This window comes from Gymnoscopelus microlampas, assembly GCF_963454915.1.
Source record: "Gymnoscopelus microlampas genome assembly, chromosome: 16".
Lineage (NCBI taxonomy): Eukaryota > Metazoa > Chordata > Actinopteri > Myctophiformes > Myctophidae > Gymnoscopelus > Gymnoscopelus microlampas.
The window spans coordinates 6,639,123-6,658,238 of record NC_139953.1 but is presented as its reverse complement, the minus strand read 5'-3'; the positions used below and the strand labels follow the sequence as shown (position 1 = coordinate 6,658,238).

The 19,116-nt window shown below is 40.9% G+C and overlaps 1 protein-coding gene across 1 annotated transcript in view; it reads right to left on the bottom strand.

Moving 5' to 3' along the window:
* Positions 1–11,662: 11,662 nt before the first annotated feature.
* akap7 (A-kinase anchoring protein 7) overlaps positions 11,663–19,116 on the bottom strand; it is a 135,543-nt gene continuing 128,089 nt past the window's right edge. The window contains exon 9 of the mRNA XM_084081607.1: positions 11,663–13,584. Within this exon, the coding sequence (XP_083937733.1) occupies positions 13,322–13,584 (263 nt within the window). The 3' untranslated portion in view covers positions 11,663–13,321. The remainder of the gene's footprint in view (positions 13,585–19,116) is intronic.

Genomic DNA, 19,116 nt, shown 5'->3' with positions numbered 1-19,116 from the left:
ATACTTTCATTCTACAAGTTAGGTCATCTATGTTATTTCTATGGCTGTGTGTCTACAAAGCACCAACCCATATACCACCATCATAATCAAGTGATTCATTCTCTTCCTGGGGAATGAGACACAATTCCCCAAATCCATGCCACTGTTGTGTATGAATTTGACGATGCAGTCTGGCGTCTGGCATTTTGTTTTGAAATACAAAATGACTTTCCTTTTGGTCAGGCCTGGTATGGCCGTAACCAGAGGATGAAGAAGACAAAGAACTTAGAACCTGAGAGACAGAGAGACCTCAAGAAGGTCCAACAGGAATGTATTTGTTGAGATCTTAAATGGAACCGTATTCAATTCAATTAAATTAAAATGGCTTCATAGGCATGAGAAAACATACGTTTACATTGCCAAAGCAAAAGTGGAACAATACAATCAAATAAAATAATGTATGTACAATTAATAGGGAATATATATCGCCGGTACACTCTCAGAGTTAAATTAAGACTCATTTATCTATATTGAATATTGAACCGAGAAACATGTTAATGTCATTCTATTTAAAATGCGTCATGCGTGTGTGGCCCAAATTGACTTGGGACCTCTTCTCCGTGATGCACGTGAGTAGCGTATATCTGTCTGTCCCTTATGTCATCATGATTTGTGTGCGTGGGGACTCATTTAAAGGAGTAGTTCACCCCAAAAATGACTTATTTTCTATCAATTACACACCCCATGAAGCCTTGAATTCATGGATTATTTTTTGTTTTAGTCGCATTCCTGAGCCAATAATAATGATGACCAGTGTATTTCTGGTAGGAGACACAAAGAGTCTACTTTGTGTCTCCTACCGGATACATTAGCATCTTTCCGCCTGTAATCAAATTATTGCTTAGGAATGCGACAAAAACAAAAACAAATCCATGAATTCAAGGCTTCATGGGGTTTGCAATTCATAGAAAATAAGTCATTTTTGGGGTGAACTACTCCTTTAAACAAGCTTAGTGCTTTACAAGTTTTCCAATTTAGTAGACCTTGTATTGTGAATTGTACTTCCATGTACTGTTTCTCATGTCTTACTAAATAAAGTAGGCTACATCAATCAATCAACGAATCAGGCTGGACAAGGTTCAAATAACAACAGTTTTTAAAACTATTGACATTCTTTGCATGTTACCAAAATCAGTCAGATGTGCATGGGCTGCCCCGTGACACCCACAATAAACATATTGCAGAAATGTTTATTCATTGTGAAATTTGGGTCCTCACTCAAGTTCCATGTGTGAGAAAATGTTTGACAACTAACTGGCCTAGAGGACTGCCACTAGGTGGCAGCGTCAGTACGTCTGACAATGATCTACTTGATCTATTCGTGATTTTCTATTGATGATGATTCTGATGAGTGTTAAACACTGAAATGTTTACATTTCCTATCTAGGAGCGTCAAAACATTGACTCTTTTTATTTTTTATTATGTTATCTATTATATTATATATACTACTATCATCATAATGATTGTCTATTTTTCTATATGTAAACTGAGCCAGGGGTAGGGCTCGATAAGCACTATGCTTCTCCCTTCCCCTTTTCCAGCATCAAGGACACTTGTAAACTGCCTATACTGTGTCTGACTTACTGCACTAAAGCATTTCCTTATGTATTGTCCAAAAAGCTGGAAATAAACTGAAAACTGAACTGAACTGAACTGAATGACCCAGGCTTTATTTCTCTGATGGACGACATCTGATAGTTTGTGGGTACTAGAGCTTAATAGTCTTTACTCTTAATCGCTTGTGTGTGTGTGTGTGTGTGTGTGTGTGTGTGTGTGTGTGTGTGTGTGTGTGTGTGTGTGTGTGTGTGTGTGTGTGTGTGTGTGTGTGTGTGTGTGTGTGTGTGTATTACTATACTTGTGAGGACCAGCGTCCCCACAAGTATAGTAGAATATGAGAAATAGACGTTGTGAGGACCATTTTCTTGGTCCTCACAAGATAAATTGTTATTTTATGGTTGAAAAAAAGATTTTTAGAGATACTTTTACGATTAGAAAAAGATTCAGGTTGGGGTTAGGTTCAGGATTAGACCTTTAGAGGTTAGGTTTAGGGGGTTGGGTTAGATTTTCCCCTATTTTATACTTAGTTGTGCGGCGATGTCAAACACCAGAAAATAGCAGATCTACAAGCTCACAACGTGTCGTGCTGCGACACGTTGTGAGCTTGTAGATCTGCTATTTTCCGGCTTTAGACTTGCGGTTAAAAATATCCCCAAAAAAACATAAATCAATCATAAAATCGGCTTCTTAAAATGTTGATGTCCTCACAAGTATAGTAATACAAACGTGTGTGTGTGTGTGTGTGTGTGTGTGTGTGTGTGTGTGCGTGCGTGCGTGCGTGCGTGCGTGTGTGTGTGTGTGCGTGTGTGTTTCCTTTTGTCAGATGACACAACAACTGACACTTGTGTCTACTGGCATAACATCAGGCATAACATTTGTGCATGTCTGTGATGTTGTATAGTCCCGGATAAGAGACGGATGGCAGGACACTTATCCCATAGACTGCTGTGATTGGCTAGTTCCGCTCCATAGCCTGGAGGGATGATTGCTCTGCGATTATAAATTTGCCAAATGTCATCTATTCTATTCTACACAATTGAGAATTGAGGTCCTTGGGTTGTTGCCAGTGTGCTGTGGCTGTGCACAAGAAATATGATGCTGATCAGCCTCTAGGCTGATCATTGTGAGAACCTCAAAATTTTAGGACAACAATTTTGTAAATGCTATATTTGAAATTTCTTAGATTTTTAACCTTAAACTTATAAAGCCAAAAATAGCCGCCAATCCACAAGCTTGCGGTGTGGGTGGGTGTAGATCAGCTATTTTCTATGCGTGATTTAAATAAGATATTTTCTTTTACCACAAAACAACCTTTAGTGCTTTAAGGACCAGGAAAATGGTCCTCACAATGTCTAGCTACTACTCTAAATTTGACTATACTTTTCGGCCCACACAGGTATAACACTAATACAAGTAGGCTACACACATACAGATGAGGTGAATGAAAGAATCCTCTGCTGGAAATGAATGAAAATAGGATTTCATGGTCCATATGCCCTCTCAGTGTATTTCAATTTACTAGGAAGAACATGGCTGAATCAACATTTAGGTTATGATTAAATCTGTCTGTCTCTTATATGTCATCATGATTTGTGTGCGTTGGAACTCATTTTAAACAAAGCTTAGCGCTTTACGAGTTATCCAATTTAGTAGACCTTGTATTGTGAATTGCACTTCCATGTACTGTTTCTCATGTCTTACTAAATAAAGTACGTCAATCAATCAATCAATTACCTTCGTGTGGCAAAAATATTTGGAGTATTTCAAGATTTTTATTTGGAGTATTTTTTGCGTTTGAGAGGGGATGTATAATAATAAGCCAACCATGGCCGTTTGTTTTGTTTTCTGAACCTCAGTTAGGTTATCTCCCATCTGCGCCGGGTCAGCTGTAACCTAATTGCAGAAACACGCTTCATCATGTCGTGTGCAATTTAATTACACCACAGCCTCGGGAATCTAATGGGATTTACATCTAGAGGACGGCGGAAACTCAAGCCCTGGTCTTTGTGTTTCCGGCATTTGAGTGGAGCAGCATGGTTCATGTTAACGGTAGTGTGTTTCCCAAACAGGGAAGGGCCAGGACGAGGACCCATGTTTGGGTCGCGGACCAATTTTTCCGTTTTCCTAAAAACAAAAACAAAACAAAAAATATATATAATTTCAAAAAGTTTCAAGTTTAAAAAAGTTTAAGAACTAGTGAAAATGGCAGATCTACAAGCTCACAAAGTGGCAATTTCTCTATTGGGTCTTGGGCTAAAAAGTTTGGGTTTGTTTAATAACAAAACATATCACTTACCCTCTGAAGTGACATGTTTTTTCTTTTCAAACAAAGTGTTACTCATGAAAAGATAATAACATTTAAAGCTCTGTATTCTAATTATTAGTTATTATCATTGCTATAGAGTGTTTGTTTGGTAACACCCGTCTATCCATCTCGTTAATTGACGGAAAATCCATAATCCACTCAATTTCATCCAGTCAGGTGAGAGTACCAGTGGTGGAAAAAGCACTCAAATGTTTTACTTAAGTAAAAGTGTCAATACTGCAATGTAGAAGTACTCTGTTATAAGTAAAAGTCCGGAATTCAACATTTACTTGAGTAAAAGTACAAAAGTATTGAGTATCAAAATGTACTTAGAGTACCAAAAGTAAAAGTACTAAAATGTTTGAAAATAGCAGATCTACAAGCTCACAACGCGTTGCGATGCGACACGTTGTGAGCTTGTTGATCGGCTATTTTCAAATAGCCTATGTATAAAATAGGGCTAAAGTGGTTAATGGATGTTTTATAATGTGATCATTTATATCTGCAAAGTAACTAGTAACTCAAGTTTTCAAATAATTGTAGTGGAGTAAAAGTACAATATTTGCCTCTGAGATGTAGTGGAGTAGAAGTGAAAGTATAGACGATTGGAAATACTCCAGTAAAGTAAAAGTACCTCAAAATTGCACTTAAGTACAGTACTTGAGTAAATGTACTTAGTTACTTTACACCACTGGAGAGTACCCATTTATCAGATTCAATTGTATAGTGTTCCAGTTACAACAATGCATTCTGCTCATTTCTTTGTGTCCTCACTTCCAATGTCACTCGTTTATCCTGTGTCCTGTAACAGTCTCTCTACTGATGGGATACTAAAGTCCATATTCACACGGCGGCCATTTTGGAATTTAACAATGCGTTGCTGTGGCAACTGGGGTGGCAACTGGGGTGGCATTTCATTGACTTAATGGCAATATGGCCGCCCGGTGAATATGGTCTATTGGTAGCCCGACCTGAAAATGTATTTTTACTGTTTCCTAAAGAGCTGGAGAGACATGGAGACCCCTGTTACTGAAGCGTGATTATGTGATTATTTTTTATCGTGAAAATGTGTGCAAATATATATATAGTTTTAAAAAGATTTTTACTCAAATCTTTGCTTCTGAGGGTCCCTGGAACAAAATATTTTGAGATGGGGGTCGGCAGCCAAATACATATCATTTTGGGGGTCCTTGACATGAAAAAGTTTGAGCACCACTCATATAGAAACATACGTTTTTATGTGAGAATACTGTTGGGATTTAGAAGACATTTGTAGAATTGGCTTCAGGGCAATGGGTTAAGGTTAGGTTTAGGCATTAGTTGCAAAAACGAGAAGTGTCAATCACAGCGACTACGGACCAATCACAGTGGGGTTTGCCTGGAGCTGTGGTGGGATCCATAATAACGCGTTGCGCAACACACACTCAACATGCAGTGCATTACAATCAGCATAATAGAGCTATTTAACACTTAATTTAACCAAAAAAGAAAATCACTTTACTGCACCTTTAAGACATAATTGAATGGGACCGCCACGGTCAATATGGATAAAATGCACAATTTAGGATCAATTATGCGTCATTACATAGTTTGTGTGCTAGGTCAACCGTGCGTTAATTGCATCACAAACGGCCTCGGGGACTCGGCTACACAGCCAATGCACTCCAGGCTGTTACATCACATGGTATTTGTATGTGTCAGTGACTCACATCATTGCTTCTTAAAAGGCGTGGGTGAAATGTAGGTCAGTGTACAGTAGCTGCTCTGTATGTAACCCAATGTTACGCTTCTGGCTAGCGTGGAAAACCCTGCTCTAAATTTAGCGTGGCGTCAACTCAGGCCTGTAGAACAGTGATTCCCCCCCCTTTATTACATCTGACACACACACGTTTTCTAAGGTCAACCTTTGTGTACCTTCAATTAATGCCAAATAGGACGCTGCTTCTGTTAGCGCGCACGCACGCACGCACACAGACACACGCACGCACGCACGCACGCACGCACGCACGCACGCACGCACGCACACACACACACACACACACACACACACACACACACACACACACACACACACACACACACACACACACACCTCTACATTCTCTAGTCAGCTAAGATTACCATGGTAACCAGTACAAGATGCATCTGGGAAGTGTACGTTTGCCCGCCCGTCTGTGTGTGTGTGTGTGTGTGTGTGTGTGTGTGTGTGTGTGTGTGTGTGTGTTTGTTCACTATATATCATGTCAGTATCTATGTCAGTATCATTGTCAGTATCATGGTCACTATCATGGTCAGTATCATGTGTGTGTGTGTGTGTTTGTATATATATATATATATATATATATATATATATGCGTGCATGCGCGCGTGCATGCGTGTAATCATGCCAGAGGGGAAGCAATCATCATAATAATTAGGATTAGAGTGGATGGATGGATAGAGGTAGACGAGGATCAGGGGTAGACAGGCAGACAGAGAGAGAGACGCTTTCCATCCAGATCATTTACAAATCATCTTTCATACACCAGCGTACAGTGACTCCGTCATTGCTCCTGTTGTACACTACACATATCTTTGCTGTCAGGCAGAATACTAATACTGTATGTGCAAAGCCATTCGACCAAAATAGCAGATCAACAAGCTCACGTGTTCCATTGCAACGCCAACCCTAACCCTAGAAGCTTGTAGATCTGTTATTTCCATCAGGCTTTTGTAAAAAATAACAAAAATGTGTTTATTTCTGGAACACAGTTCTTATATGATGTGATCCAAAATCCCCCCTATGGGGATTTCAAGAGAGAACAACAGAGAGACTCCGGCGCTCTAGTTATTTAGTCAAAAGCTCTTAAGCCGATTCTTATTAATGTCTTCTAAATCCTAACAGTTTTCTGAAAAACGTATGTTTCTATATCAGTGGTTCTCAAACCTTTTCATGTCAAGGACCCCCAAAATGATATGTATTTGGTCGCAGACCCCCATCTCAAAATATTTTGTTCCAGGGACCCGCAGACGCAAAGATTTGGGTTGAAAATGTTCGCTTTAAAAGAATATAAATATATTAACTTGCACACATTTTCGCGTTTTTTCAAAAACAGCAGATCTACAAGCTCGTAGCGCGGCACTCGGTGCCGCGCTATGAGCTTGTATATCTGCTATTTTTGAATAGCCAAAGTGTAAAATAATGCTTTTTAGCTCAAATCAAAAAGTGACACAGATGCGTCACCAGGTCTTAATGGGTTAATACTTTGCATTGGTTCAATATCTATGAAACCCACAGACACACTCAACCACTTTCACTCAAATTATGTTCTTCAAAAATAGCAACAACAGCAGATCTACAAGCTTTTGGATCGCCTATTTTTGCTACTTTTGTGGGACACGAAGAAGTAAGGACTATTATTATTATTATTTTTTAAATAAGGTCTCTACCCGACCGACTCGCATACTGTATATGCGTGTGTGCGTGCACGTCACATGCACAGATTGGAATCACCAGACGGAACAGAGGATATTGGTTCCAAACTTCATATCCTGATTTTATTGTTCAAATGTTGCAGGACAAGATAAAACTACACAGTGCAAATAACACAAACACGCACTCTCTCTCTCTCACACACACACGCACACGCGCACACACACACACACACACACACACACGCACACACACGCACACACGCACACACGCGGGATCATACAGTCAAGACAACAGTGTGTATTAAAGGGGATTTTTGTTTTAATACACAGATTAAGGATCTGGTGTCAATAAAAGAAACTTCAACACATAAGCCAGTTTATTAAAGGGAAAAGTCCACCCCGAAGACGTCATTCACATAATGCTATTTCTCTGCCGGCATTGAGGATGCTTAAGAGCGCTGGTTCTCAACCTTTTCAGGCCGCGACCCCCCAAAATAATCATATTTGAACCCCCGCCCCCCACCCTGACAATCACTAAATCGTATAGTTGAGGCATTGCATTTGGTTTGACTTGGTTCAAGATAAAAATTGTGAAAATAGCCGATCTACAAGCGAGCTTGTAGATCGGCTATTTTCACAATTTTTGCCTGCATGCTCTGCTGCTGTGCTGCGTAACCTCATGTATAGATTCATGTGCAGAGTGTCTGAGTCAGCAAATTGCACCATCTCTACCAACATGGATAGAAAACCATCAATATTGAATGAGAGATATGGCGGCAGCACTACTGTATATTCTATTTCACATAGATCAGCTATTTTCCAATAGCCAAACAATGTTCAAACCTCTATTAAACCTAATTTTTCAAGAGTTCGTGGGAATGTAAAAAAAAACGTTCCTTCTGTATGAACGAATCAATGACATTTTATAATGTCAAAGGCCTGGAGCATTGTTTCTTTTATTTAGAGCTTTTTTTTGGAGAGAGCATCACCTCAAATACTGACTGAACGCCACATTCGGGGAAAGAACAGGATTGTGAGATGCATTTCAGGGTGGATCTTCCCTTCAAAATCAGGAGTTTGGCCATTTAATCGACATCATTTAGTTTGCCGAACTCCTGTGGTCGTTGTTGACGGGTAACATTTCATGGCCATGCGGGCAGTTCAACCGACAATTATGCCCATGTGTCTACTGTCCATTGGCAAAGATTATTGCCTAAGTACGACCATCTTAAATATAGGAGCTCAAAACAAAAATCACATTGATTTGTTTCAGTGAAGTAAGGCCATTTTGAACAGTGGTAATCATATCAATCAATGATTAAATCATAGACTTTGCTCCTCACTGAAGATAAAAAACTAAATTAACATGCATCCACAAAATACGTCTTCTTCATCTTATCTTGAAATCAAATCTTTTCTTTCTGTCTTTTTTTTGTTAATCTAAAAACACATTTTCATTAGTGTAATATAAAGCATACATAGGATGGCAACTGTTTTGTTGACATCAAAAGCAAATGAAACAAATATATAAAATAAAACTAAAATAAAACGAACATCTTCGTCAGACGGTCAACCGAAGTCACCCTTAATCTTCATCATTATTCTCATCATCATCCTCATCGTCATCACATTACCACCTTGTCAAAATGTCAACCTTTGTGTCATTGGGGGAAAGACAAAAAAAGATAGAATCATAGTTTCATAACTGCCCATAATGTGCCACTTAAGGCCTTCGCAGACAGGGTGCGATTTTTCGCATGGAAAAAAACAGACAATATCATTTTTTAAAAGAACACATGGTTCTCTATGACCTCATGCACACCGCTCCGAATTTGCCGTGCGGCAAGTGGCTGCATCTGGGTTTCACCAGATGCAGCTCTTAAAACCTTCACCACTTAAGTATGTTTTATACATACTAGTCGTACAACGGGTGTCGCAGCGACAATCGCAATGTGACGCATTGTAGATCGGCTTACACGTGTTCTATTTTGACTTCAATTAACCACATTAGGTCTGGGCTATTTATGAGATTTATTTTTTTGCCTAAAATAATGACGCCAGGCTTAAGCCAGAAATAATAACACCACGTAATCCTTCAGCTTAACAATAAAACATTATTATACGCAGAGATTCTGAGTTAAAGGGAATTCACCTGACAGCAGCCATTGTCTTTACTGTCATCATAGTCAGCATTGTGTCAATGTGTGCTTGTCATTTTACGGTACACGCCACAGGAAAATCATCACAACACTGCAAAATGTCCCTGGGAGTGGAACAGTGTTGACTTCGTTGAAAACTATGAAAAAAACTAAATAAAAATGTCATAAAAACTAAGCTATGATGACTGAAACTAAGACTAAATATATTGACAATTTCAGTAGAACCAAAAGACAAGTCATTTTATGTTTGGTTGTGCTCGGGCGTTGCGCTCCGAAAATAGCCGATCTACAAGCTCACAACGCGTCGCAGCGCGAGCTTACAGTAGATCGGCTGTTTTCAGCATGCAACCAAGCGTAAAATCAGCCATTACGACGCCATCAAGGCCCCCGCAACATACGTTTTAGTCGACTAAATCAACTGTAGATTCAGTCGACTAAAACTAGACAAAAACTAAAACATTTCAGATGACTAAAACTAAATGGAATTCTATTCCAAAGACTATGACTAAAACTAAATCAAACTTTGCCGTCAAAATCAACACTGATGCGCACATTCTTCCGACAGACTCCTTTGAGGGGTCTCAGCCAATAAAACCATGTTGACGGTAACATTTGTGCTACGACCTCGCAGAAATTCTACAGAGCAGAATTCAGAAAAACACGCAGGATGCTGTGTGCTGTGGCATACCGCCCGCTTCATAAATCATATAACCAACACTACGGGGCTATAAATGCATAATTTCAGAGCTGTGTGTCCTTATCCGACTTGTTTTCTGCATCACGACGGCTACGGACGCTTTGCTTCACACCGTAGCATACAGTATAGTTCCTTAAACCCCAGGATATACATATCCTGATGCAAAACATTTTCAAAGGAAAATAGCAGATGTACGACCTTACAACGCGTCGACGCGTTGTAAGCTTGTAGATCAGCTATTTTCCTGCGAAAATATCGATAATTTCATTAATTAATCAATTACAATCGATCCCTACTTGGCATGTCATTATAGGGGGAAAAAAACAAAAAAACAATATAGTAAAAGATAGCAGATTTATAAGCTCACAAGGCGTCACATTGCATCATACAGCATGTCGTTGTACGACAAAGTACGGCTGAAGTGGTTCACTGATTTGTTGATACAGATTTTTTCTTCTTCTTGATATTTCGATTCATCAATAATGTAATCGACAGAATTATCGCAAAGATAACAATCAATAATGCACGTTGTATGTGTAGTGTTGAGAGTGAACGTTAAGGTACAGCTCACCCAAAAAAACTTTTTTCCTATCGATTAGTCACTCCATGGAGACTTGAATTCATGGATTTTTTTTTTTTTTTTGTCGCATTCCTAAGCCAATATGACCGGCGGACCAGTAGGCAGCGGTTCCGGTAAAAGGAGACTTTTTGTGACCCGGTCATCAAATTATTGGTTTAGGAATGCGAAAAAAAAATTAAAAAATCCATGAATTCAAGTAACTGATAGAAAAAAAGTCATTTTGGGGGTGAACTATCCCTTTAAGCGGTGTAGTGACAATACACTTAGTACAGTTCAGTAGCCAGATGATCAGCGATCTCTGTCCGGGGAAATCTAAATTCAATGTATTGGCCACAACAGCGGTCGAAAATGTTCGCTAACAAACCCACGGCGACTGCTTTAAAAAAAACAGTCATGTCACCGTGCTACTCTGAAGGCCCGGCCTAAAGTCTTTGCGTTGGCTCTTGCGATGCAGTTATTTTTTTTTTTACAGTTTTAACCGATACTTTGAATTTAAACGTCGCCTGATCGTTATCAATAGGCGAAGATCTCGGATCGTCTGGCTAAAGCGAGACAGATGTTCACAGATGTGTGTGAACACTACAGAGGGCTTCAGAAAAAAAAGGTTCAAGAGGTGTCGTGTACGGCGGGGGTTAAATATGAAAATACCCAGCTTATGTATTAATCCAGCTTAGGCTATGTGGTTAATAAAGCCTTTCAGCATTTTAGTGTCAGATGTCTAGGCGATTGTCTGAGGGTCGAACGGCCCACCCCCGCCCCCACCCCCCGTTCCATTGACTTCAATGGACAGGTGGCGCCATCTTGGGAGGTTTTCAAGCTATTGCTTTCAACGGTGCGACGTCACGTTCTCTTTCTATACAGTGACAGTTGGCGTTCAACAGCTTCATACTGTACAACAGTGGCTCTCAAACCTTTTCCATGTCAGGGACCCCTCACCATTAAAATACTCATAAAAAAAAAACTAAAAAACATAATCCTAAATTCCAAAAATAGACGATCTACAAACTCACAACGTTTTGTGAGCTTGTAGATCAGCTATTTTTAGCCTATGTAGAGCACATAGGGTTAAAGTGGTAAAACACATTTTGATGCTACTGCATGTTAACTAATTTTGCTGGGGACCCCTGGAACCCCCTCCTCAAGGACCTCTGGGGCGGTCCCCTCTTTGAGAGCCACTGCTGTATACTGTCTGTTAACGCAGGACTGAGGTTCAGCCAACGTCAAGCTTAAGTCTCTCGAGGCAGACCGCTGCCTCCACGCAATATTCAAACGCTTCCACCTAACAGTCTGTGCAACGGAAGAGCTGAAAATATCTATGCACATTATAAAAGCGGATGTCCCGCCTCCCCCTCGTAGATCTACAAGCTCATGACACGTCACATTGAGACATGTTTTGAGCTTGCGGGTCTGCTATTTTCGCTAATTACAGAACTTGAACATTTTGGACACATTTTTAGAAAACTTGCCCCACATAAGGTCGTCGGGGTTAACTTGGCTGCATGTGACCAACCTCTCGTCAAAAGGAAATGAACACACAGAACGTTGGAGGATTTTCCTAAATTATATAAAATAAATAAATTCTCCTAAATAGTCTTACATTTTTTTTCTTTTGTGAAGTGAACGGAACCGGTCCTGGTGCATTTTAATCCGAAACGATGCAAACCAATCGCCACTGGATTCAGTCAGTTCTTCTCAGCCCTTGTCCTTTGCTGCAAATTATCTCCCGTCGTTGACCTTTCAGAGGTCACAACAGACCATAATAATATTCACACGGAGGCCATTTGTCTCCTGTACGACATACCGGGGGGGATGGGAAAGACCCTGGTAAATAACATGTGCACCTCATCCAAAAGAAATTTAGGGAGGGGGTTTTGTTTTCTTTCAAAAGGGTGTTTCTGTTGTGTTTCAATTGCAGTTGATACTTAACGAAACCTTCATACAAACAAAAGCTACGTGAGGAATCAAATTCTAAAATGCTAACATGTGAGTGGCAGGAGAAAAGAAATCCTTTTGAAGGTAGTTGTGCCATGTGTTGGTCTGGAGGTTTGCATTGTATTATCTACAGTGCAAACACATACATAGATAAGGATATATCCTTATTGTTAGAGCATTATTTTCATTTGTGTGTGTGGGTGCGTGAACACTGTGCTCAGCGGCAGCATAGCTTAGCATAGCTAGCTCGGCTGCTGGCAAAGTCAGCTACCTTAGCATACAAATACCGTGTCTGGCTACTAGGTTTGACCACGGTTGTGCACAGCAAAGCTAGCTACTGTAGGTAGCTGGCATCGGTGTCAAGGCTGAGACCAATGGGATCGTCAGCTAGCAATGTTGGCTAGGTTAATTTAGCTGGTTGGGTTGCTGGCTTGGTTCGGTCAGCAGGACTGGGGGCTGACTGGTTGGCTGTTGACTCCAGGCAGCAGGAGGTTCCACCACCAACGGACTGGTCGTTTTGTTTGTTTGTGTGTGACTGCCTGGTTGACTGGTTCCCTCCCTCCATGGTTAGCCAAACCTGGCCGACTGTTTTCCTGGACACCCGATTGGTTCAGTCTCGTGACCTATACCGACGAGGTCACTTCCTGGTGTCGGTGGCGGAATTCGCCGCGGGGTCCGACTTATTAGCGGTTCCCGTGGCTTGAGGAGTGTCCACCGCACTCGGAGTCTCTGTAGTGTTGTCCGCCGGCTGCGCCGCGTCCGCGGTGGCGTTAGGCCCGCCCCCATTTTGAAGCGTTTCCTGCTTGTACTGCTGCAAGGCCCGACTGACAGCATCTTCGACCAATCGCTTGCTGACCTTCAGCAGCTCCGCCTCATCCGGCGCTGAACGGCGACGCCCGCCTGAGGAGAGAGGAGGGAACGTGTTATGCCTTATGTGCACTTGGTTGTTGTGCGTCGTTAGCAGCAGATCTACAGGCTCACAACGTGTGTTTCCCCTATATGGTTGTTCACAATACGCGACACCAGCGCGCAACTATATATCAAGGCTCGGTTCCATTTAGTGTGGCATAGTGGTTGTCTTATTTTCAAGGACCCCCGTAACTCTGAGAGTGTACAAATGGAACCAAATGGACCCTTACGGGTCCATTTGGTTCCATTTGTACACTCTCAGAGTTACACACCCACCATAAGGGGCCATTTGTGAACCAAAATGGAGTGTTTCTAGTGAGCCAACATGCACGATATCAGCACCCTGACCAGAATGGAACAGAGCCTTCATTAGTATCATTGGTAACACCTGTGAAGGAAGTAAGAAGAGGCCCAATTTCTTTCCAATATGGCTGCTGTGCATAGAGCCTATTATGTTTTTCTAATTTTGTTTTTTACAAACGAATGCCCTACTACTTCGTCGTACAAGCCAGTGGCGTAGCCAGAACGCTAGTATAGGCTGGGCCTATAGGCGAGAGCGGGTGAGGGCGCGCATGCGTCGCCTGTCCGCGTGCACCGAGTGCCGCACTATGAACTTGTAGATATTTACAATTTGAGGGAAAGGTTACGTTAAGGTAATCAGAATCATGTCGGGACCCATTTTGGGGTTGTGGACCAATTTTATGGATGGAAGTAAATTATCCAATTATTTTTTGTTTCGTATATTTTGTTTATAATAATTATTCTTTCAAAAGATTAAAAAAAAAAAGAAATCACAAAAAAATGTTTCATAAATTCAAACTTTTTCAAAAGAATTTCATGAACAAATAAATGAAAATCAAATAAATTCCATACATTTGAACAGTTTTAAGAAGTAGTGAAAATAGCAGATCTACAAGTTCACAACGCGTCGCAATGCGACGTGTTGTGAGCTTGTTGATCGGCTGTTTTCATTAGTTTGGGTGCCGGAGAGGGAACCCCTGTACAAGATACCGTAGTATTCCAGTCTGGTCTGAATGAATACGCATACAGGGGGTGCAAATTAAACTGGTAAGGACCTTCACTAGCTGGCAGGCCATCATTCACTGGCTTTAGCAGGTTAAAATATTCTGTAGAATGGATGTGGATCGATTGGATCTGACGGCTGTAGATTGGATGCAAAAAAAATATAAACTGGATGATTTCGATAAGATTTCTAATTCTGATTTATTTCCTGAATGGAGAGTTGTGAAGAGCTCCACTCTAGCCTCTAGACAGATAAGCAGGCATAAAAGGGCTTTTTTGGATAAGATTCCTCCACTTATTTCCTGAATTGTGAACTGTGATGAGCTCCACTTATTTCCTGAATGGAGAATGGTGATGAGCTCCACTCTAGCCTCTGTTGTTTAGTGCCACGGGCAGACAGACAGACAGACAGACAGACAGACAGACAGGCAGGCAGGCAGGCAGGCAGGCAGGCAGGCAGGCAGACAGACAGACAGACAGACAGACAGACAGACAGACAGACAGACAGAATGAAACACACACCAGACGGTCAATAACTCAAACCCACACAACTGTCTGTGACAGACAGTAATAAGTCAGGCAGAAACCTTGTATCTTTCTAATTTTGTTTTTTACAAACGAATGCCCTACTACTTCGTCGTACAAGCCAGTGGCGTAGCCAGAACGCTAGTCTAGGCTGGGCCTATAGGCGAGAGCGTGCATGCGTCGCCAGTCCGCGTGCACCGAGTGCCGCACTATGAGCTTGTAGATCTGCTACTTTTGAAAAATCATCACAAAATATGTGCAAATCTTTGAATATATATACATATTTTTAAGCGAGCATTTGTAATTAAAATCTTTGCTTCTGAGGGTCCCTGGAACAACAAGTTCTGAGATGGGGGTCCATGGCGAAATACATATAATTTTGGGGGTCCTTGACATGAAAATGTTTGAGAACCACTGATATTGTAAGTTTTCCAAAAAAAAAAAAGTCGAATCCCCAGAAGCAAAGATTTGAGTAAAAAACGTTTGCTTTGAAAATATATACATATTCTAAGATTTGCACAAACAATTTTTCCAAAATAGCAGATCTACAAGCTCGTAGCACGGCACTCGGTGCCGCGATATGCGCTTGTAGATCTGCTATTTTTGAATAGCCCAGAGAAATCTAAAAATGACACAGATGCGTTCCCAGATTGAATGGGAAAGACGTTGTTTTGTTAATATTAAATCTATAATTCTTTTATCACATGTTTTTTTTATGTGAAGCGACTGTCTAGCTAGCAGCGTGTCCAATGCTTCTCACGTGTTTCCTGATGTGTGTGTCTTTTTTTTTCAAGTGAAAGAAAATGACTGTGCCCAAGGCTAAATTCTCCCCTGGGAAAATTACTTTTATTCTCTCTCTCTGTCCCTCTCTCTCTCTCTCTCTCGACTACGGAGGCGGAGTCGCGGTCGGGGGAAAACATAGATTTCCCCCAGCTGGTATAGACAGAGGGAAGTGGGGTTTTCAAACTCACATGCTGTAAAAGTATACCAATTTAAAAAGCAGCGTCATGGCTTGCCAGATCACAGGCACAGAACCTTGTTGCCACTCGACAAGGAACGTTACATTAGCAAATTAAACAAGAGTCCGACTGGAATGTTGTCCTGACTGGACAGAGGATCCAACACAACACAATGGCCCGAGGTTATCTGATTTAATCGCCTGGTAAGAGACACTATTACATTTCCTATAGATATGATCAATTAAACTTATCATAATATCAAAAAGCAAAAGCCATTCATTCATCAATGATGTTTATAGAACACGTTTTAGTGAATTCCTAGTACAGGAGACATCGACGCCATTACAGTTTGGAAACGCAACATGCAGCGATTTACACACAAAACAAGCCAAACCCTAGCCTATCCTCGTTTAAAAACCTACAGAAAACACAATTGTTAATCTGGCAATGAACACGGAGCTAAAGCAGTGTGTAAATCTGCATGATATTAAATGACGTATGTCGCCAAATGATAATGGCGTCGGTACGTGCCGTTCACAAAACAGTCTCTAACTGTACTTCAAATTCACTATAAACATTATTGATGACTTAATGGCTGTTGGGTTTTGATATTATGGTAAGTTTAATTGATCATATCTTGTACTAGTGTCTCTACCAGGCGATTAAACACTGCATATGTAAACATGTTTGGCAACACGGAGGCAGACGTGTGGTAACCAGAAAACTCGCCCCAAAACACGCTCGCCCCCATTTTCACCGACCAGCGGTTCGTGTATTTACAGGGACAGAGCTCTCAGCTCTGTACCTGTTTTGATATTGGCAGTATTCTGTCACTTCTTCTTCTTCTTCTGCCACTTTTCGCAGTTCTGGCTGAACCGTGCTGTCGCTTTTTACGAAACTCGGCCATATGGTAGATGGTCATGAAAAACGATCAAAAAATAATTCTCACAATCTTTTGTCCAAAGATGGCGCTATAGCACTCAATTGAAAATGCCAACTTTGAACAGGTACAACTCATGCCCTGTTTGACCTACAGCCATGAAACTTGGATACACATATGCGTCTCCTCATGCTGAACTTTCACCCTCTGACTTTTGACCTCTGACCTTTAGATCTCCCACCATTTTGAATTATATGAAAAACAGTCATTGGCTCCTAACTTCTGCATTTTTTCACTTATGGAAATTCCGCCGCCTAGAAGTTGTCGGCAGAGGTCCAAAGTTCAAGTGTTAAACGTTTCGTGCAGATTGCTCCAAAATCCTAGGATTCCATAGATTTTAACTATTGCAGTTTTATGAAAATTATTCATCTGCGCCTAAAACATACATGCAGACTCACATTTCTTTGAAACTTTGCAGAAATGTACAGGGTCATTCCAAATATCACTGAAACCAATCTTACTCCAATTGGCCAAAGGGGGGCGCTATAGCAATTTTTTGAAAATGCAGACTTTAAACAGGCATAAGTCATGCCTCGTTTGGCCGAAAGTCGTGAAACTTGCTTACACATGTGCCTTGACTCATGAGGAACACACGTATCGATTTGACCATTAAGCTCCGCCCTTAGATTTTCCGCAATTTTGAGCAGTTTGAAAAATACTTGTTTTTGCCAGTTCTGGATTAACCGTGCATACGCTTTTTACGAAACTCGGCCATATGGTAGATGCTCAAGAAAAACTACCAAGAAATAATTCTCACACTCATTCGTCAAAGGGTGGCGCTATAGCACTCAATTGAAAGTGCCAACTTTGAACAGGTACAACTCATGCCCTGTTTGACCTACAACCATGAAACTTCGATACACATATGCATCTCTTCATGCCCGACAACTTTTGTGGTCTGACTTTTGACCTCTGACCTTTAGATTGCCCACCATTTTGAATTATATGAAAAATAGCCATTGGCTCCTAACTTCTGCATTTTTTCACTTATGGAAAATCCGCTCCCATCATTATGTCGGCAGAGGTCCAAAGTTCAAGTGTTAAACGTTTCGTGCAGATTGCTCCAAAATCCCAGGATTCCATAGATTTTAACTATTGCAGTTTTATGAAAATTATTCATCTGCGCCTAAAACATACATGCAGACTCACATTTCTTTGAAACTTTGCAGAAATGTACAGGGTCATTCCAAATATCACTGAAACCAATCTTACTCCAATTGGCCAAAGGGGGGCGCTATAGCAATTTTTTGAAAATGCAGACTTTAAACAGGCATAAGTCATGCCTCGTTTGGCCGAAAGTCGTGAAACTTGCTTACACATGTGCCTTGACTCATGAGGAACACACGTATCGATTTGACCATTAAGCTCCGCCCTTAGATTTTCCGCAATTTTGAGCAGTTTGAAAAATACTTGTTTTTGCCAGTTCTGGATTAACCGTGCATACGCTTTTTACGAAACTCGGCCATATGGTAGATGCTCAAGAAAAACTACCAAGAAATAATTCTCACACTCATTCGTCAAAGGGTGGCGCTATAGCACTCAATTGAAAGTGCCAACTTTGAACAGGTACAACTCATGCCCTGTTTGACCTACAACCATGAAACTTCGATACACATATGCATCTCTTCATGCCCGACAACTTTTGTGGTCTGACTTTTGACCTCTGACCTTTAGATTGCCCACCATTTTGAATTATATGAAAAATAGCCATTGGCTCCTAACTTCTGCATTTTTTCACTTATGGAAAATCCGCTCCCATCATTATGTCGGCAGAGGTCCAAAGTTCAAGTGTTAAACGTTTCGTGCAGATTGCTCCAAAATCCCAGGATTCCATAGATTTTAACTATTGCAGTTTTATGAAAATTATTCATCTGCGCCTAAAACATACATGCAGACTCACATTTCTTTGAAACTTTGCAGAAATGTACAGGGTCATTCCAAATATCACTGAAACCAATCTTACTCCAATTGGCCAAAGGGGGGCGCTATAGCAATTTTTTGAAAATGCAGACTTTAAACAGGCATAAGTCATGCCTCGTTTGGCCGAAAGTCGTGAAACTTGCTTACACATGTGCC